This window comes from Pan paniscus, chromosome 16, assembly GCF_029289425.2.
Source record: "Pan paniscus chromosome 16, NHGRI_mPanPan1-v2.0_pri, whole genome shotgun sequence".
NCBI classification, from domain to species: Eukaryota; Metazoa; Chordata; class Mammalia; order Primates; family Hominidae; genus Pan; species Pan paniscus.
The window spans coordinates 63,396,123-63,415,800 of record NC_073265.2 but is presented as its reverse complement, the minus strand read 5'-3'; the positions used below and the strand labels follow the sequence as shown (position 1 = coordinate 63,415,800).

Below are 19,678 nucleotides of genomic sequence, written 5' to 3'. Positions count from 1 at the left end.
AGTGACAACTGCCTGTGTTCTCCCAGTGATTCCGGGCAGGGGCTCACCCCATCTTCCCATGGGCCTCTGCTACTTCACAGGCAGCTTAAGGCCTGGAATGTGGCTTAGACAAATCTGGTCACCCTTGTGATCTCCCTTGCGCAGTAGCAGCAGGAGAAGCCTGAGGGGGTCTGACCTGGAATGACCCTCTTCTGTGTCCTGGTCTAGGATGTGCCCGTGGGACACAAGCTTCCCTTTGCCCCAGTTTCAGCTAGCAGAGGCCAGAGGGCTAGGGGTGGGAAGAAACGGTGAAGAGATGTGACTGAGTAAAGCAGGTGAGAGTTGGAGACAGATCTTAGGAAGAACTTCCTGGCATTGATGGTTCTTTGATAGGAGACTGGCCTTGTATTTGTGAGAGAGAAAAGGGAAGCTTTGGAGGGCACGGACCTCATCCCCACAGGTCAGCCCCATCCACACTCACCACCACCGCCATGGCCAACAGGTTTTTATGGAGCACCTGCTTGGTGAACACTCTAGTTCCCTGAGCCAGGGACCCACGAATGGGTCGAGGCAGGTCTCATCTGCTTGTTCAATTGTCTGTCTCCACAGGGGCTGCAGAGCAGCTACTCTGAGGAATATCTGAGGAACCTCCTTTGCAGGAAGAAGCTGGGAAGCAGGTGGGGTCTCTGACACACCCTTTGTGGGCCAATGGATTGGGCTGGTTAGCAGCCGTGCTTGGGAAGCTGGCACTGGGCAGCATGGCAGGGGCAGAGGGGCAGAATGACCAGCCTCTGGGGCTGGCCCTCAGGGAATGGGCTTCCCCTGAGGACCCCGCACCTGCCTGGGTCTTTCTGCAGCTACCACACCTCCAAGCATGGCTTCCTGTCCTGGGCCCGCGTCTGCTTGAGACACTGCATCTACACTCCACAGCCAGGTATGGGGTTGGGAGCTGAGGCCGAGCGTGACAGGGGACGTAACCCTCCCTTGCACAGAATGGCTGCAGTGGAGGACTGGCTCCTGCTCCCCGGAATCCTTGTCATCAAGAGGGACAGCTACCAGCTTGGGACAGCGGGAAGACCCTGGCCTGGCCTTGGTCATTCAGGGTCCTGCTGGCCCTTTTCCTGGGCCCCTTGGGAGGGAGGAGGGCTCCCGGGCCTGAGTGGTGCTGTTCACCACACTCCTTCCTTTGAGGACTACAGGATTCCGTCTCCCGCTGAAGCTGGTGCTTTCAGCTACACTGACAGGGACGGCCATTTACCAGGTATGTCCCTCACCCTGTACTGCCATCTGCCTCTGGAGCACTGCCCTCAACCCCCAAGCCTGGAGCAGTTCCGGCCCAACCCAGCTCTCCAGGTGCTCCATCCAGAACCCTGACCAGGTGCTGCAGGCCATCTTGGGAGTTCTGGCCTACCCAGAAGGGCAGGGGTGTTCACTCTTGGACTCACGAAGTGACTCGGAGCATTAATTTTGGAGGCCACATAAACACGAATTTAAATCCTAGCTCCACTATTTACCTCTGTGTGGCCTTGGGCAAGTTATATAACCTCTCTGAACCTGTTAGCTCATCTGTAAAAAGGAGAAAATAGAATAATTTTCTTCTTTGAGTAATTGGGAAGATTTAGCAAGATAACATGTTTGATAAACTCTGCCTCACCACCTCTGAAAAAAAAAAACCCCGAAAAAACCAACAACAACAATTAAAATCCTGGGAGATGGGTATGATTATTCTCCACTTTACAGATGGGGAGAATGGAAGCTTGGAGAGGTGAATTTGACTTGGCCAAGTTTCTGCACAGCTAATATCTCAGCGTAGCCTAAGTTTGAATCCAAGTCTGTCCAGCTTTAATTCCTGTGCTCATTTACTTTCACAACATAGAAAAACCAGAAATTTTACATTCCAAAGTTTAGATAGATAGATGATGGGTAAATAGATAGAGGTGCAGACACAGTCATCCCTCAGTATCTGAGGTGGGTTGGTTCCAGGAACACCCCTCCATACCAAAATCCAAAGGCTCAAATTTCTGATATACCATGGTGTAGTATTTGCATATAGCCTACACACATTCTCCAGTATACCTCATTATCTCTAAAGTACTTATAATATCGAACGTAAGTGCTATGTAAACAGTTGTCCTACGTCTGGGTGTGGTGGCTCACACCTGTAATCCCAGCACTTTGGGAGGCTGAGGCGGGCGGATCACGAGGTCAAGAGATTGAGACCATCCCAGCCAATGTAGTGAAACCCTGTCTCTACTAAAAATATAAAAATTAGCTGGCTGTGGTGGCGTGGGCCTGTAGTCCCAGCTACTCAGGAGGCTGAGGCAGGAGAATCGCTTGAACCTGGGAGGTGGAGGTTGCAGTGAGCCGAGATCACGCCGCTGCACTCCAGCCTGGCCACAGAGCAAGACTCCATCTCAAAAAAAAAAAAAAAAAAGAAGTTGTCCTACTGTATTATTTTTTATTTGTATTATTTGTATTGAATTGTTATTTTTTATTGAGGGTTTTTCCCCAAATATTTTTGATCTGCGCTTGATTGAATTGGTTGGTTGTGGATGTGGAACCCACAGATACGCAGGGCTGGCCATATGAAGTTACGGTGCTCGAAGGCATGCCTTTGGCCTATTAGGCTGTGATTGCACCTGTCTGTAATGTCCTCATTTAGAGGCATGAGATCCCTGCTCTAAGGGGCAGATAAGAACACTGATGGGCAATGGGCATGTGGCTGGGGCCTGTGTGCTGCCAGTTTCTTCCCCAGCGTCTCCGCTGTTAGCACAGAAAACCCTTTCCTGGGATGGGGCCCTCACTGTGGGGCTCTTCCAGGTGGCCCTGCTGCTGCTGGTGGGCGTGGTACCCACCATCCAGAAGGTGAGGGCAGGGGTCACCACGGATGTCTCCTACCTGCTGGCCGGCTTTGGAATCGTGCTCTCCGAGGACAAGCAGGAGGTGGTGGAGCTGGTGAAGCACCATCTGTGGGCTCTGGAAGGTGAGGCCTCCAGGGAGCCCCTGAGGGCTGCAGTGGGGAATGAAAGCGGGGAGACCCAAGGTCTATGCCCTAGTCAGCCATGGACACACTGGGGGCCCTTGGACACATTCCTTCCTCTCTCTGGGTCTCGATTGCCTCATCTCCAAATTGTGGCAGTTGGCGCTTCCAGTTCTGAGCTTCCATGAAACCTGAAGGGACATCTCAGCAGCTCCTGTCCCTTGCCTGCTTCTGTGGCATCTTCCCCCACCACCCCCAGTGTCTCTGACCAACTATCCAGGCATGGAGATGAGGAAGGCCATGGGATGGGGGAGCTGAGGGTGGGGAAGGAGGGAAGAGACAGCGAAGGGAGATGGTGAGGATTTCTGAGCGAATCCTCGTGGCAGGGGTCTGGCGTTGGGCGGGGCGCAGGCTTTCTCTTCCCCACTCCCTGTCTTTTGGGGCTGTCTCCTTTCTCCTTCCCTCCTCTGACAATGAGCTCCTGAACCAGGGAACCATCTTGGCTTCCCCTTCTGTGGTCTGATGCCTCCTGCAGCCACCTACTTACTCTGCCTCCTGGGCGCTCCCAACAGCCCTGTGGAGGGGACTGAGAAGTGTCCCCACTTGACACATGGGGAAGGATTTGCCTGAGGCCATCCAGCAGGGCAGAGTGCAGCCAAGAGAACGCAGGGCTCCTGAAGCCTAGGCGGGGGCCCTCTCCATCACCTTGGGACACAGCCCGGTGCTGAGGACTCAGGAGGCATGCGCCTTCTGCTGACTTGGGGACCCCAGGCTGAGACGGATGGGCCCCCGGCTTCTGAGGAGTAACATGTGGTCAGAGCGTGGGCTGCCAGCGTTGCAGGTGGAGGTGTAGCTGCTCCGCCAGCTGTACCTGACCATTAACATCATCCTTATCCTACAGACCTGGGCATGCTGGTCATGGCGGGGCAGGGAGTGGGGGGTGGGCAGAGGTGCACGGAGTGACCACTTCCTTCCCTGACCACCTCCACCATCTCCGTGAGCACCTCAGTTCCCGTACTAGAGGCTGCCCTGGAACTGCTGCTGAGGCCAACAAACTGGACAGGTGACAAGTTCCGGGTGAGCTGAAAATGTCCTCTCCCAGAAGATTTTCGGAGCTGGTTGCAATCTGGTTCATAGGCAGGTGCAGACATGGTCCAGGTCAGCCCACAACCAACCTCAGACCCTTGCTCACAGTGACCCTGTAGGTCAGCATCATTGATCCCAGCTCACAGGGCAGGACATTGAGGCTCAAAGACAAAATGAGACACATCCAGGGCAAAGGACTCTGCTTCCACTCATCATGTCTTATATTTTTAATTGCATGTTGCAGTTTCCAAGCTCAAAGGCTCCCACTTTGAATCTTCTTGGGCCAAACAGAGCAACAGTTACTCTTTAAATTTGCAGATGAGGAATACTGAGGCCCAGGAGGATTAGAGATACGGCCAAAGCCATCCCGCAACCTGGGCTCCAGTGTCCCTTGGTCTGTCCTTCGCCTAAGGAGCTAATGTCTTCTGAGCTCAGAGCTTCTGTTAGGACTGCCACCCAGCACTTGGACCATAAGCCTGGCATCACTCACAGAGAGCTCAGACTGAGTCAGGCAAACTAGATTAGAATCTCTGTTCCATCACTTACAAGCTGAGTGACCTTGGGCAAAGTGCATTACCTCTCCTGACCTCAATTTCCCCAACTGCAAAATGAGTGCTGGAGTGAAAAAGGAACACTTGCCCTTGAGGCCCTCAATCACATGAGGGAAGACAGATCTATCCCCCAAAGCAGGGCCCAGAAGAAGGCAGGCACAGGATCCCAGAGGTGGCAAAGAGCAGGAAGATTGTGTGAGTGCTGGGGTTTGGGGGTGCCCAAGTTGGGAACCAATGGAGGGAGAGAGAGGTAGGAGGTAGATGGATGGAGATCAAAGGCCAGGCCTGTGGCCAAGGGGGCTGCTAACCCTTCACCCCTGTGTTAGCCTGTACACTCACCAGGCCAGGCTCAGCAGGCGGGCTGTTCACCTCCTGGCAGCAAATGGTCCAGAATGTGCCCTCGCTGCAGCCCAGCTGGCTCCAGAAGGGGGACCACAGAGGCTGGAGCTATGCATGCACAGTGCTTTCTCCCAACCTTGCTTCTGAGAAAAGTGTCCCTGCGAGGGCCCTGGAGGAGGGAGCTAGGGACCAGCAGAAGGGGCTAGGTTTCCGTAGCATCATTTTTAGCCCTGGCTGAATCTGGGAAGCACCTGGTGACTTTAACATTCCTGTTGCTCAAGCCCTGTGCCAGACCTACTGAATCAGAAACTCTCAGAGTGGGGCCCAGCCTCTTTGAGTGAACAGCCCTCCCAGTGATTTTTTTTTTTTCTTTTGAGAGGGAGTTGTGCTCTGTTGCCCAGGCTGGAGTGCAGTGGTGCAATCTCGGCTCACTGCAACCTCCACCTCCTGGGTTCAAGCAATTCTCCCATTTCAGCCTCCCGAGTAGCTGGGATTACAGGCACATACCACCAGGCCCGGCTAATTTTGTTTTGTTTTGTTTTGTTTTGAGACGGAGTCTCATTCTGTCTCCCAGGCTGGAGTGCCGTGGCACAATCTCGGCTCACTGCAACCTCCGTCTCTCAGGTTCAAGTGATTCTCCCATCTCAGCCTCCCGAGTAGCTGGGATTACAGGGGCCCGCCACCAGGCCTGGCTAATTTTTGTATTTTTAGTAGAGACGGAGTTTCACCATATTGGTCCGGCTGGTCTCGAACTCCTGACCCCAGGTGATCCACCGCCTCAGCCTTCCAAAGTGTTGGGTTCACAGTCCCAGTGATTCTCATGCAAGCAAAGTTTGATCGCCACTGTAGTAGGCACCCAATAAATATTGGTTGGTTGGTTGATTTCAATTCATTTCTGATGGAAATAAATCATGAAGGCTCTGCCTTTGGAAAGCCCCCAGAGCAGTGGCTGTCAGTCCTGACTGCAAACTGAATCACCAGTGTTGCTTTCACAGGCTAAGGCTGGGTCCCACCCACAGAAATTCTGATTTAACTGGTTTGGGTGCAGGCTGGGCTATGGGCGAGTTTTAGCAGCTCCAGGTGATCCTAAAGGCGCTATCGGTGCTGAGATCCACCACTCTAATCCCTGTGGCTATGTGGAACTAGCACTCACCTTTTCTGTGTTTGCTCTCCCCGTCCTTGAGATTCTGGTGGTGACACGGGCACCAGGAACACTTCCCTGGGCTGACTGATGAGATCAGGGTGCAGGCATCTCAGGCTCATTCTGGATCTGCTTAGAAATGGTTGCACACCTCACTCTATCATTCCTAGCAGCATGGCTGTCTGGGCGAAGCCCTCTCTCTGAGCCTCAGCTTCCTCTTCAGCCCAGTGGGAACAGTTCTTCTGTCTAACCTTGCGGGGTTGCTGCTACAGTCCAGAGCAAGACTCGATGTGGATGTAAGGTGGGAGAGTTGCAGCCTGCACCCCTGAAATTCTTAAACACCCAGGCTTGTTCATGACACACCATGATGCACACACTCATTGTGTGCATGGCCAGGGAGAGGGTGAGGGAGCTGGGTGACAGCGGCTGCCTCCCTATTCTGATGGACTCAGGCCACACCGATGTGGACTCACACCCTCTATGCCCTGAACGAAGACCATTAGTGCAGACGTGGATGGGGCCTTATGGCTCACATTATCCTGAGAGCTGGGCAGCATAATGGCGTGCGGTATGTTCACGAGCAAATGGGGGCCTGGGGAGAAGGAGTGCCCTCCTGAAGGCCACATGGCCAAGAAGCAGTGAAGCTGGAGGCAGATGCCAGGTTGGATGGAGGTCCCACAGCAATAGAAGCAGCAACAGCAGGGTGAGGACTAGGTCTGCAGACTCAGAGCTGGTTTCATCTCTTGGCCACTGTATGTCACTGGGAAGAATGGGGTGGCCGAAGTCATTGGCTTACACTGCATCTGAGAACTGGGGGTGGGGCCAAGAGGCCTCCACACAGAGTTCAGTTTGGGGCAGGGGGAACTCCCCACAAGGCACCACCCTGGCAGGGGTTCTGAGGCCTCCAGGAGACTCTCCAGACCCTGACCTCTCACTTTGCTCATTCTCTGCCCACCAGTGTGCTACATCTCAGCCTTGGTCTTGTCCTGCTTACTCACCTTCCTGGTCCTGATGCGCTCACTGGTGACACACAGGTGAGTGACAGACTCTGGCTCACCCAGCGCCGAGGTGGGGAAGGAGTGGGAGTCCTGTGGGCCTGCGGGGAGGCCCTGGGCCTGGAGGGAGGGAAGGGCTCTGCCGGCCCTGGCTGTCATGGAGCCCACCTGTGCGTGGCTGCGCTGCAGTGGGAGAAGGTGGGGCTGGGTCCTGCCCTTGGGCCTTCCTGTCTGGTTGGGGAAACATCTGTGAGTGTGAGGGACATAGGGCACCACCAACTCAGGGCAGCTAGTGGAGCTTGCCCCCTGAGTAGGGGCCACCGGGTGGGCTGGATGAGAGGGAAGGTGGCCTGGGGAAGCTGCACCTGCCTGGGAATGGAAGGAGATAGGAGGTGAGGACTGTGTGGATGAGAACAGAGGCTGGGGTGGCCCTGCCATGTGAGAGTGTAGGTGAGGGGTAGCCTGGTGGCATAGCACACTGGAGAGGTGGTACGGGTCTCGCCATGCCACCTTACTTGCCCTGCAGCAGTGAGTGGTGAGGAGCACTGAAGGCCCAGGGCAGGTGGAAGGGGCAGCCCGAGCACTTACCCATGTCAGAGAACTGGCCCATGTCTCCTGCGCACTTGCCAGGCCTCAGAGCTCTTCCCAGGGATCTTTTTCCACAGGTCACCCCTCCTTCTTCTGGCATTCAAGGCTCCTCAGCCTGTGCTTGCCTTGCCTCTTTACCTGGTGGCTGTGCTGTGTGTCACTTCCATTCTCACTGTTGTTTCTCACTTTTCTGACTTGGCTCAGGTTGAGCCTTCTGCCTCATTTTGTATTCCTCGTTCACTGTTTAAGACTACCCAGATATCACCTCTTCCAGATATCTTGGGTTAGTGGCCTCCTCCTGGCTCCCACAGTTCTGGGCTTCCCTGCTGATGGCTGTGGGTTGAAATTCTATTGGGAGTTTGGCCAGTTGCTGGCCCAGAGGAGGATTTAGGAAGAGTGTGTTGCTCCCTGAGGTCTCTGCCTCCCTGGCTCCCACCCCAGGACCAACCTTCGAGCTCTGCACCGAGGAGCTGCCCTGGACTTGAGTCCCTTGCATCGGAGTCCCCATCCCTCCCGCCAAGCCATATTCTGTTGGATGAGCTTCAGTGCCTACCAGACAGCCTTTATCTGCCTTGGTGAGCCTCCCTTGCCCGCCACACCCAGCCTTGGCCTGGGCCTCCCCTCAGACACTGGCCTCAGTTGGGGAGAAGAGTGCTCAGCAAGTACTGCCCTCAGAGTTTGTCTGGGAATGCTCTGGGGCAACAGCAAGAAGGAGGGACCCCCCTGCCTTCCCTGCCCTTAAGAAGCTTATTCAGGATGGGGGTACAGGAGCCCTCGGGAAATTGAGTGTGTACCCTCCACATGGAGATGAACCCTGGGTGCCACCAGGTATTCACATGGGGTGGACCCAGGTCTGGAGGTGTCAAATTCAAAATGGTACATTCCTGGCTGGGCTCAGTGGCTCACACCTGTAATCCCAGCACTTTGGGAGGCTGAGGCAGGTGGATCACGAGGTCAGGAGATGAAGACCAGCCTGGCCAACATGGTGAGACCCCGTCTCTACTAAAAATACAAAAATTAGCCGGGTATGGTGGTGTGCACCTGCAGTTCCAGCTATTCGGGAGGATGAGGCAGGAGAATCGCTTGAACCCAGGAGGTGGAGGTTGCAGTGAGCCGAGATTGCACCACTGCACTCCAGCTTAAGAAAGGGCTGTGTCACATTTGGCTACCTACAAAGGTAATGAGATCCCTGTCACTGGGGGTATGCAAGCAGAGTTCCATGGATATTGTTGCAGTCTGCAAAGGGGGTCCTGCCCTGAGAGAGTTGGACCAGATAACCTTCCAGGACCCCTACCAGCTCCAAGTTTCTGACTCTCCCCTTGGGTACTGCAGTGAGAAAAGCACTCTGAATGGTGAGGGGCTGTGGCCTGGGTTGCACATCCAAGGGCCTTGTATCTCTCCCTCCAGTTCCTTCCATTCTCACCTCCTTGCGGGAGGAGAAGGATGGTAAAGGAGTGGAGGAATTACTAGGACAAAAGTCATAACGTCTCTTCTTGGTAGCCCTTATGCCTCCAGGCCCTTTTGTAGGCATCATTCTCTAATCAGTTGGCCAGATTATTTCAATAGACAGTCCTTGGGCACCTACCGTATGCCAGGCTCTGGCTTGAAGGAATGCAAACATCAGTTTAATATGTAGCCTTATCCCCCAGTAACTCAAACTCAGGAGAAACTGGAGGGAAATAACATTTGCAAAGTATTTTGTGATTTTAAGAGTTTCCACAGACATTATCTCATTGGATCCTTACAACAGCCTCTGAGGTAGGGACTATTATCCCCATTTTACAGAGGAAGAAACTGAGACTCAATGAAGTAAAGTGATTTGTTCAAGGCAGCATAGCTAGGCAGTGGCAGAGCAGAGATCTAAAACCAGGCCTGCCCAATCCCAAAGCCCTTGGTTCTGGGGGCGGCGGGGATGGCCAGTTTTCATAGAACCTGTTTTCTGTCTCCCTGCCACTCCCGCCCCTGGCAGGGCTCCTGGTGCAGCAGATCATCTTCTTCCTGGGAACCACGGCCCTGGCCTTCCTGGTGCTCATGCCTGTGCTCCATGGCAGGAACCTCCTGCTCTTCCGTTCCCTGGAGTCCTCGTGGTGAGTGAAACAAGACATGGAGGGCTCAGGGACTCCTTAGAGGTCCGCTAACAGCGACCACCTCCCCACCCCACTGGCAGGCCCTTCTGGCTGACTTTGGCCCTGGCTGTGATCCTGCAGAACATGGCAGCCCATTGGGTCTTCCTGGAGACTCATGATGGACACCCACAGCTGACCAACCGGTGAGGTGGCATCTGGGCTTGTGCCTCCCTCAGGCCCTCAGCCTCTTCTTCGGTGTCTCTCTCTTTTTGTGTCCTCCCTCCACTGCCATCTATCCCTTCTCTCTATCAAGGAACCCAGATGATAGTAGAAAGAGCTTGCCTTACCCATAGAGAAAAGGGACAGTGGCTCAGCCCACTCCAAAGTACCTCTCTACATACCCGGCATGGGGCTGGAAGTACCCCCGTGAACCTTTCTTGCTTTGGGAATCGGTACTGCTCTCCCCTGGATCCTCTGTTTCCTTAAAACCATGCCCCTCCCCACTTTGTAGCAAGGGAGTTCCCTGTCAGATGACAAGTCTGTGGGAGAACCTTGGCTCCCAGGGGAACTTGGAATTAGCAGACAGGGGACCCAGAAAAGGGAGGTGGGAGGCATCAGGGTCATAGAAAGACTCAGATGGACCTAGAGTTAAAGCCCAGCTCTGCCACTGAATAGCTGACAGCCTTGGCTAAGTCGCCCAATCTCTCTGGGCCTCAGTTTCCCATCTCCCAGCATGGTGGGTTGAAAGAGAGAAGGCCTTGCCCAGGGTGGGGTGCACAGAAGACATAGCAATAAATGGTAGGCACTCAGTAAATACACAGCAGTTCTGGGCATCCAGGTCTGACACTGACCCTGGGGAGGGAGCTCTGGGGAACGGCCTGCCTCAGCTTTCTTCTCCCATCCTAGGCGAGTGCTCTATGCAGCCACCTTTCTTCTCTTCCCCCTCAATGTGCTGGTGGGTGCCATGGTGGCCACCTGGCGAGTGCTCCTCTCTGCCCTCTACAACGCCATCCACCTTGGCCAGATGGACCTCAGCCTGCTGCCACCGAGAGCCGCCACTCTCGACCCCGGTAAGGTCACTGGGCGGGGCTGGAGGATTGCTCAGGCTACCCAAGCAGTGAGGAAGGCATCTGCCCTGCCCCAGGCCCGTGCCAGCTGATCAGTTCACACCGATGCCTGTAGCTGCATGTGCCACCTGTGTGCCCCTGTGCTGTGCCTCCTGTGGCCCTGCAGCACGTGCAGTGGATGTGGGGTGTTCTAGCAGGTCCACATGTGCCCATGCAGCCAATGTGCCACATGCCTGGTGTGTCGACATGCTTGGATGCAGGGAGTGCACGTGCACTCCCTGTGTGTGTGTTAGGGGATGTCTGGATGCCTCCAGTGTGGCCCCTGCTCCCCCAGCACTGCCATCCGCCACCCCACCCCAGGCTACTACACGTACCGAAACTTCTTGAAGATTGAAGTCAGTCAGTCGCATCCAGCCATGACAGCCTTCTGCTCCCTGCTCCTGCAAGCGCAGAGCCTCCTACCCAGGACCATGGCAGCCCCCCAGGACAGCCTCAGACCAGGGGAGGAAGACGAAGGTGCGCCCTCCCACTGGGAATGGGGGAATAGAGCCTACCCAGCTTCTTCCAGGAAGGATGTGTGCCCCTCCCCAGCACACAGAGTGAGCGCCAGGAAAATTCTCACTTCCTCTCTTCCTTGGCTGCCTTTGGTCACCCCTCCTGGTCTGATCTCAGGGTAATTTTTTCCATGATATGAACACACACATACACACACCATATGTGTGCACACAGAGAGAATGAAACAGCTGCCTTCCTAAGGGGCTCCGTCACTGCCCCCACTTCTCCCTTGGGGCAGGGAGTATGACTCCTCCTTTCCTTCTGCCCAGAAGTGTGTGTAGGGAGGGGACACTAAGCCAGCTCCAGACCCTTGTCCCACCCAGCTTCCAGTCCATCCACAGACCTCACCCCCCACTTCCATGTGCTGCCTGCAGGGGACATCCTAAGCCTCACGACCTGCACACGCCTGGGATTTTCAGGCTCTCTGATCAGGTCTGAGGGCCAGGGAGGGTTGGCTGGGTGTTTGTTGAGTTACTCACAGAAAGTCCGTCTCTCTCAGGGATGCAGCTGCTACAGACAAAGGACTCCATGGCCAAGGGAGCTAGGCCCAGGGCCAGCCGCGGCAGGGCTCGCTGGGGTCTGGCCTACACGCTGCTGCACAACCCAACCCTGCAGGTCTTCCGCAAGACGGCCCTGTTGGGTGCCAATGGTGCCCAGCCCTGAGGGCAGGGAAGGTCAACCCACCTGCCCATCTGTGCTGAGGCATGTTCCTGCCTACCATCCTCCTCCCTCCCCGGCTCTCCTCCCAGCATCACGCCAGCCATGCAGCCAGCAGGTCCTCCGGATCACCGTGGTTGGGTGGAGGTCTGTCTGCACTGGGAGCCTCAGGAGGGCTCTGCTCCACCCACTTGGCTATGGGAGAGCCAGCAGGGGTTCTGGAGAAAGAAACTGGTGGGTTAGGGCCTTGGTCCAGGAGCCAGTCGAGCCAGGGCAGCCACATCCAGGCGTCTCCCTGCCCTGGCTCTGCCATCAGCCTTGAAGGGCCTCGATGAAGCCTTCTCTGGAACCACTCCAGCCCAGCTCCACCTCGGCCTTGGCCTTCACGCTGTGGAAGCAGCCAAGGCACTTCCTCACCCCCTCAGCGCCACGGACCTCTCTGCGGAGTGGCTGGAAAGCTCCCGGGCCTCTGGCCTGCAGGGCAGCCCAAGTCATGACTCAGACCAGGTCCCACACTGAGCTGCCCACACTCGAGAGCCAGATATTTTTGTAGTTTTTATGCCTTTGGCTATTATGAAAGAGGTTAGTGTGTTCCCTGCAATAAACTTGTTCCTGAGAAACTGTCCTCATAGCGGGAGGGGTATGCAGGGAAAACCCCGCCTACACTGTCAGGAACACTGTGCATTGATGGGGATGGGGCTTGGGGTGTTCTGGTCACATGCTGGGCCAGACACAGGGTGGAAGGCAGAACCCATAGCTGCATCCTTTTGGGTGGCAAAGAGACTGGGGACCCTATGATGCCACCCCTGAGCCATGTGGATGCTGGCTTTGGAATTGGGACTTATTCTGGGTCTTGAAGAAGGGGCAGGATCTGGGGAGGAGAAGCGACTTCAGGAATGCTGGGGAAGCAGTGTGACTCCAGGTGTGGAGGCAGGAAGGGGCGTGTCACGTGGGGGGACAGAGCGTAGGCTGTCCTGATGGGAGGAGAATGAGAATACGGAGGGGAAAGGAGGGTGGAGACAGACTGGGGTCTTTTCCCTGCTGGGGGCTTGGTGGAGGTGGAGGGCGGGGTATATGAATAAAGAACATGTCCTGGGTCCACTGAGGGGCTGGGGGCTACAGAGGGTAGGAAGATGTGGCCACCCTACAGATCTAGGTCAGCAGGGCCTTGAGAAATGCCTGCACAGTTAGTGGAGATCAACAGTCCCCTGCCCCAAGCTCAGGTTCCTGCTACAGCCTCAAATACCTATAAAGCCAGGGGTGGGGTCAGGGACCTGAAACCCACTTTCAAGGCTGCCCCGAGGAGGCCAAAGAGGGCACACTGTGATCCCACTGCAGCCCGTTGAAAAAGGCTTCCTGACCTTGTTTCAGCAACTAACAGGGTCTCAGGGGAGGAGAATCCAGGTTCCCAGAGAAGGGGGGCCTGTTCACATTGGGGATGGGGGAACATCCAGGAAGGCTTTCTGGAGGTGGTGATGCCAGAGCCCACTCTCAAAGACTGACTTAGCCAAATGAAGAACAGGGAAAGGGTGCCTGGGCGGAGGGAACAGTATAAGCAAAGGTGCAGAGGATGGCACACCATGGAACATTAAGGGAACAATTAAATAGCTGTTCCAAGAAGAGGAAGGAAGGGTGCGCTTGTTGGAGGAGCAGGTCAGAGAGGCTCTAAGTGGGGAATTCAGGCTTTACCTGGAGTGCAGTGGGGACCACGGAAGACCTTAAAGCAGGGGAGCAGCTAGTCCACTCAAGGCACAGCCATTCCCTGTGTTAGGTCTTAGGTCCATGTCCTACTCCAAGAAGCCAAGCCACTCAGCTGGGAATGGAGCCAGGGATGTCCAAGTCAGGCTGAGAATATCAAGCCTTAGGCAATCAGAGTCTATTGGACCATGAAGTAGCACCCAGTCCTACCATGTCATTTGGTTTTTGAGGCAACTGAAGCCCAGACGTGGGCAATGACTTACCCAAGGTGGCCTAGCGCTTGGAATTTGGCTCCATCCTGCTGTTTTCCACCAGACGTGAGTCATTTTTTTCAACTTTTATTTTAGATTAGGAGTCATTCTTGATACATGCTGCTGGTGACATCAGCTCAGCAGGAGCTGCAAGTTGATGAGGGGAGAGTGGGCAGGGGGAGGTGCTGTATGTGGACCAGGAGGGAGGGAATGGGGCTGGCCAGCAGCCAAGGCTCACAGCTGCTACCCCAGACTCCTTAGCCTCCTGCCTCCACTTTGCTGAGCTCAGCAGTTCTGGGAGCTCTGGAGAAAGGCCACAGAGCCTCTCCCCCAGGCCATTGTCTCTGCATGCAGCATCCTCGATCTTGAAAGGGATGGGATAGAGGCAGTAGGAAGACGTATATCCTGCCTGGCACAGATAGGAGGTTGTGCAGAGTCTCCAGGTTAGGACCTCATCCTTATGCTCCTCATCTGGAGAGGCTGAAGGTTGCTGTACACACACACACACACACACACGCACGGCTCAGGTTGCTGTACACACACACACGGCCCAGGCCAGTTACTGATTCACCTGCTCTGTGGGGAAAGATTCCTACAGGGAATCTGCAGTCCTCATTTGGACTTTCCTCTTGGAATACCATTTCTTCTTTGGGAGAAAGATAAGTACGATTTGTTTCCCCCCTGGTTTCTCCCTCAAATGTGTAAATATGTTCTCTTATTCCCAGTCTCTCTGGGGCTTTCTCCTCCTCTGTCCTGTGTCCCCTTCTCCTCATCTGTCTCCATCTTGCCCCACCTGTCCCCTCTTTCCTCTTCATTCCTAACATCTCTTCCAGGAGCAGGACAGGGAAGAGGAGCTACCACCCAGGCACTTCCATTTCCTTGCACGTTTCCAAAATGCCTCTCTTGAAGCCACTGCTGACATCAGGCACTGCTCAGGGTCGCCAGCCACCCCAGGCTCCTGCCCCCAGCTGTGGGATGGTTTGGAGGAAGGGAACATCTGCAGCTCAGCTCACCGCAAGGCCCAGCCCCTGACACAGCATCGGGCCAGCCCTCCTGTGCCTCCACAGTCTGTTGGAGTCTCAGAGGCCCCTGCCACTGTGGGCAGGCAGGCTGGCTGCCCTGACTCTTCAGCTCCTGATCCTATCTCCCAGCAGGGGCTCCTAGATCCAGACAAAATTCCAGGCAGACACGGAGGGGCATCAGAAATGCTGTTTATTTCTCTGCTGCTCCCAAGCTGGCTGGCCTTTGCAGAGGAGCAGACAACAGATGCATAGTTGGGGAGAAAGGGAGGACAGGTTCCAGGATAGAGGGTGCAGGCTGAGGGAGGAAGGGTAAGAGGAAGGAAGGCCATCCTGGATCCCCACATTTCAGTCTCAGATGAGGACAAAGGGACTCCGAAGCCCCCAAGTCATCAGAAAACACCAAGGAGCAGGAGGAGCTTGAGCAGGCCCCAGGGAGCCTCAGAGCCATACCAGCCACTGTCTACGTCCCATCCTCCTCTCCCATTCCCTGTCTGCTTCGGACCACCTCCCAGCTAAGCCCCAGCTCCATTCCCCCAATCCTGGCCCTTGCCAGCTTGACAGTCACAGTGCCTGGAATTCCACCACTGAGGCTTCTCCCAGTTGGATTAGGACATCGCCCTGTTAGCATGCTGCCCCTGAGAGGAGAGCACGGGCAATGCTGTTAGCAGCAATGAGCACCGCAGACAGTGAGTTAGGGGATCAAATTCTATCCTAGTCACTAGTTTGGAGCAGGTCTAGAAGTTGGGGATAGCAGGTGCTCTAGAAGAGATTAGAAGGAGAGGTAGGAAAATGTGAAGTCACCCATGCAGGCCTCAGGAGTTGCCAACCCCAGACCCCTGCAGCACTTAAAGGGGCATTGGTAGGGGCAAGGGGAGGAGTTAGGGAAGCCCTGGGTGGGGCTAGAAGGAGGTGAGGAAGAAGAGGAGGAGGAGGCTTTGGCCCAGCAGGAGCAGGCCTGGGGGCAGCTGCCCAGGGACCCCTTCTGCGACTGCAGCCTCAGGGTTCCCAGCACGGCTGAGGTAGATGATGACCACATTGTCCTCTGGCCCTGATGGCTGCACCTCGTTGTCAACCGTATAGCAGCCCTTTCCCTCAACCGCTTTGCCATGGAACCTGCGCCCCAGTGTGTCCTCACCACCCTCACCGGGCGTGGCCAGTGCCACGTCCACTGAGCTCTCAGCACTGCCCAGCTCATTAGTGGCCAGGCAGCTGTAGGTGCCTTCCTCCAGCTTGCCAAAGTCGGGGATAAGCAGGCTGCCATTGGCAAAGGCCTGGAAGCGCGGCTGGGAGCTGGCCACAGGGGTGCCAGGCAGGGCACGCCCATCAGTGCCCACATTGGGGCTGGTGATCTCCACAATGCCACTGGGTATCTGGATGTGCCAGTGAAGCTGAGGGGCCGGCTGCCCGTCCACATCACAGTGCAGTGCCAGCACAAAGCCAGGCCGCAGCTCAGCACCATCCTGGCTGGGTTGGTAGCTGAGCTGCACTGAGGGCGCCGAGCATGGCAGTGGCGGCAGGCGGCTCAGCGGCGTACCCTTGAGCACATGGGGTGAGGTGCAGGCGATGTTGTCCTGCTCTGGGATGGACACGGCCGTGGTCAGGGCCCATGTCTTGAGCCACACGATGCCGCAGGTGCAGTCGAAGGGGTTGTCGTTGATCTGCAGGTGGGACAGCGCGGTGAGCGGGGTGAAGGTGCCCTCGGCCAATGTGTGCAAGCGGTTGTGGTTGAGTTGCAGCGAGCGCAGAGCACGGAGGCTGCGGAAGGCGTCGCGGGGGATGAAGGTCAGCTCGTTGCTGTCCATCTTGAGCAATTGGAGGGCACTGAGGTTGTGCAGGTCGCTCCAGGCAAAGTCAGAGATGAGATTGTGGCTGAGGTCCAGGCTCTTGAGATGGCTCAGAGAGGCCAGGGCTCCGGCGGCCACCGTGCGGATCTCATTGTGTGCCAGCCACAGTGACTGCAGCAGGGGCACCTCCCTGAAGGCACCCTCCGGCAAGCCTGGCAGCCGGTTGGCTGACAGGCTCAGTGTAGTCACATTGGCCCGGAAGCCAGGCGGCACGGATTCTAGGTCGCGGTAGGCACAGTCGGCGATCTGGAAGCCATACTTTTCCCCACAGTCACAGGGCTCAGGGCAGGCCTGTGCCAGGCCCAGGAGAAGCGCCCACCAGAGCAGATGCAGCTCCTGCATGGTGCCTCCTGCAGAGAAAGGCATGTCACCCAGGGGATCCCGAGAACCCGCCAAAGGGACTCATTCCTCCCACAAGCCCAGCCAGAGCTCTTTCCCATCAGGAGGCCCTGTCCCACATAACCCAGCTAAAGCCCAACACCACCTAGCCCACCGCCCCCATCCTACGGAAGGAGAAACTGAGGCCAAGAGAAGGGCGGAGACTTGCCCGAGGTCACGCAGCCAGGCAGGATGAAGACAGGATGGAAGAGGACCCCAGCTCCTCCTCCGAGTGGAGAGTTCTCCCTGCCTCGGCCTGTTCCTAGCTGACTTTATGACTTGAAATCTGTTTTCCAGCCACCCCCCTCCCCCAGCACTTTGCAGAACCTCCCCCTGCCCTCCCACATCCTGGCCGCAGTCCCTCCCACCGGAGCCCCCCATAGGTATGCTTTGCCCTGGCCCAGACAAGGCCCCTTGTGCAGTGCACACCACCCCCATCCACTCCACCCGCCCTCTCCCGCTCCTCCGGCCATGACCGCAGCAGACACCAGGCCTTTTCTGTGGAATCACACCCGTGGCCTGTTCTGTTCAAACTTAGCCAGGCAGCTGCCTAAATAAACCCCCACCAGGACCTCTCAGCTGACTTGGGTGAGGCCAGAGGCTCAGCCCAAACGCAGCTGGGATTTCTGGGGCCTCAGTTGTGGGTTGTGGAAGAAGCAGATGCCCCCTGGACGGCTCCAAGCTAGGGATTGTCCCACGCACCTCAGACCAGCAGGGATGGACCAAGAGGGAACCAGCCCGTATGTCCAACAGGCCTCCCGCTCCCGCCGCTGGCCCTGGAGCCCTCCTCCCCACTGGCTTACCTTCAAGCTACTCTTAGTCAAGCGGAGCCTCTTCTAAGGTGGAACCAAAAAGCAACAGAGGACCTTAGCCCTGAGAGTCTGCAGGGCCACGGGCGCCCAAGGGAGGACTTGGATGCTGGGGCGAGGGGCAGCCTGGTCCCACCCCACCTTCGATGTGCAGGCCTGTGCCCTCCCTGCCCCAGACAGGGTGCCTGGAACCATCCACTGAGAGGAGGTGGCAGGGAGGAGCCCGGGGCAGCCCGCGCACTCCCTCCTTCCAGCAAAACAACTGCTTCTCTGCAGCAACAAGGACCTGTGTTTCATAAGTGACACCAGAAACTTGAGGGGGGAAGAGATGCCAAATTTTTTTGGGTTGTGTTTTTTCTCTCTCTCTCACTCACTTTTAGCAGCTTCAACTTCCTTAAAGACACAGCACTGTCTGGAAAGGACCCAAGAAATGATGGGGCCAGGAGGATTTTAGCGGGGGAAGGGCGAGAAATTGAATCTCATGGAAGGTGGGAGATTTCCGCTTCAAACAAGAAAAAACGGGAAGCTTTTGTCCAAGCCAGGGTTGTATGTGTGTTGGTGTGTATACGTGTGTGTGTGTGTACAAGTTTGTGGGTGTGAGGGTGCGTATTTCTGTGTGTGCCTGGATTTGTATGTGTGTTTGCATGGATGTGGGTATGAAACCATGTACATGAGTTTGTGTGTGAGTGTGTGTGTGTGTGTATGAGTGTGTCTGTCTTGGTGTGGGTTTGTGTGTGGAAGTGAGTGTGCATCCATGTGTGTGTGTTTCAGTGAAAAGCCAAGAAGGCCAAAGTGTACAAAGCAGATACCAACCCTTCAGTGAAAGCCAAGATGTTAGGCATTTTTTTTTTTTTTTTAAGAAAACATATCCTGCTGGCTCTGAGACTGAGCTGCGCTAAATGCATGTTGTTGTCCAGGGAGCTCCCAAGACTCCAGGCCCCGCCCCTCACTGCGCTCCCCACTGGCTGGGGAGGAAACAGGGAGGCCTGGCTCAGAAAACTCAGGGCGGGAGCCTGCTGACCTTCAGTGCTCCTGGCTGGGATTCTGAGCCACCCAGGCCCACTGCCCACTGGGCACCCAGAGGGGAGGCCAAGGGGCCGCACTCCCGGAGAGTTCTCTCTGTGTCCCCCACAGGGCCCAAAATCCCACTGTTGGTGCTGGACATCTACGCGGTCAGCATCGGCCTCTCTGAGCTCCACTGTTCCAACACCAACTGTGTGGAAGGGGCAGACGCCTCCAGGGTGAGGATATGTGACCCCTTTTCCAAACGGGAAGGCCCAGGGGAGGGGAATGGGGAAACAAAAGAGGCCCAAAACGAGGGAGCTGGAAGAGAAACCGAAAGATGAAGGAGCCCAGAAAAGAACTTTGTAGACTGAAGAATTTTGCTCTCCACAGACAAGCCTACCGTATCCCCTCAGTAGCCCTCCCCAAGCTTCCTTGGCCTTCCATCTGATAACTGGCTGAATTCTGCTCATGACTCAACTTACCCTCTCAGCAGGGCCAAGGGCAGACAGGGCTCATCTTTGGCTGAAAGCATCCCCAGGAAGCCTGCCCCAGCTCATCACACCCCATTCCCTGTCACCAAGCAAGGCCACAGAAGTCCCCAGCATGCTGCCTGCAAAACACCTGAGTCTGATGCTGAGGATATTATTATGGTCCAATGGAGAGCCCC

General features: G+C 55.9%; 2 protein-coding genes across 6 annotated transcripts in view; one reads left to right on the top strand and one right to left on the bottom strand.

The window, feature by feature from the left end:
- Nucleotides 1-12,624, top strand: part of STRA6 (signaling receptor and transporter of retinol STRA6) — a 30,265-nt gene extending 17,641 nt beyond the window's left edge. For 3 of the 4 annotated variants that reach the window (XM_003811116.5, XM_003811113.5, XM_024925706.4), the window contains exons 9-19: nt 589-656; nt 837-913; nt 1,179-1,240; nt 2,800-2,962; nt 7,035-7,110; nt 8,101-8,234; nt 9,629-9,746; nt 9,827-9,928; nt 10,632-10,795; nt 11,153-11,308; nt 11,847-12,624. In XM_003811116.5, coding sequence (XP_003811164.1) covers nt 589-656; nt 837-913; nt 1,179-1,240; nt 2,800-2,962; nt 7,035-7,110; nt 8,101-8,234; nt 9,629-9,746; nt 9,827-9,928; nt 10,632-10,795; nt 11,153-11,308; nt 11,847-12,010 — 1,284 coding nt within the window. In that variant the 3' untranslated portion in view covers nt 12,011-12,624. The remainder of the gene's footprint in view (nt 1-588; nt 657-836; nt 914-1,178; nt 1,241-2,799; nt 2,963-7,034; nt 7,111-8,100; nt 8,235-9,628; nt 9,747-9,826; nt 9,929-10,631; nt 10,796-11,152; nt 11,309-11,846) is intronic. The other variant, XM_003811115.5, reaches the window with a different exon arrangement.
- A 2,524-nt stretch (nt 12,625-15,148) lies between these two features.
- ISLR (immunoglobulin superfamily containing leucine rich repeat) lies at nt 15,149-18,396 on the bottom strand. Of its 2 annotated transcripts, none has more exons than XM_003811120.4 (2): nt 18,001-18,396; nt 15,149-17,169 (listed from the first exon to the last, which is right to left on the bottom strand). In XM_003811120.4, the coding sequence occupies exon 2, from the start codon at nt 17,159-17,161 to the stop codon at nt 15,875-15,877; it is 1,287 nt and encodes a 428-aa protein (XP_003811168.1). In that variant the 5' UTR covers nt 17,162-17,169; nt 18,001-18,396; the 3' UTR covers nt 15,149-15,874. The 2 variants fall into 2 exon arrangements, with proteins under 2 accessions (XP_003811168.1, XP_014197033.1); XM_014341547.4 differs by lacking the exon at nt 18,001-18,396 and adding an exon at nt 17,367-17,725.
- Between the last annotated feature and the right edge of the window lie 1,282 nt (nt 18,397-19,678).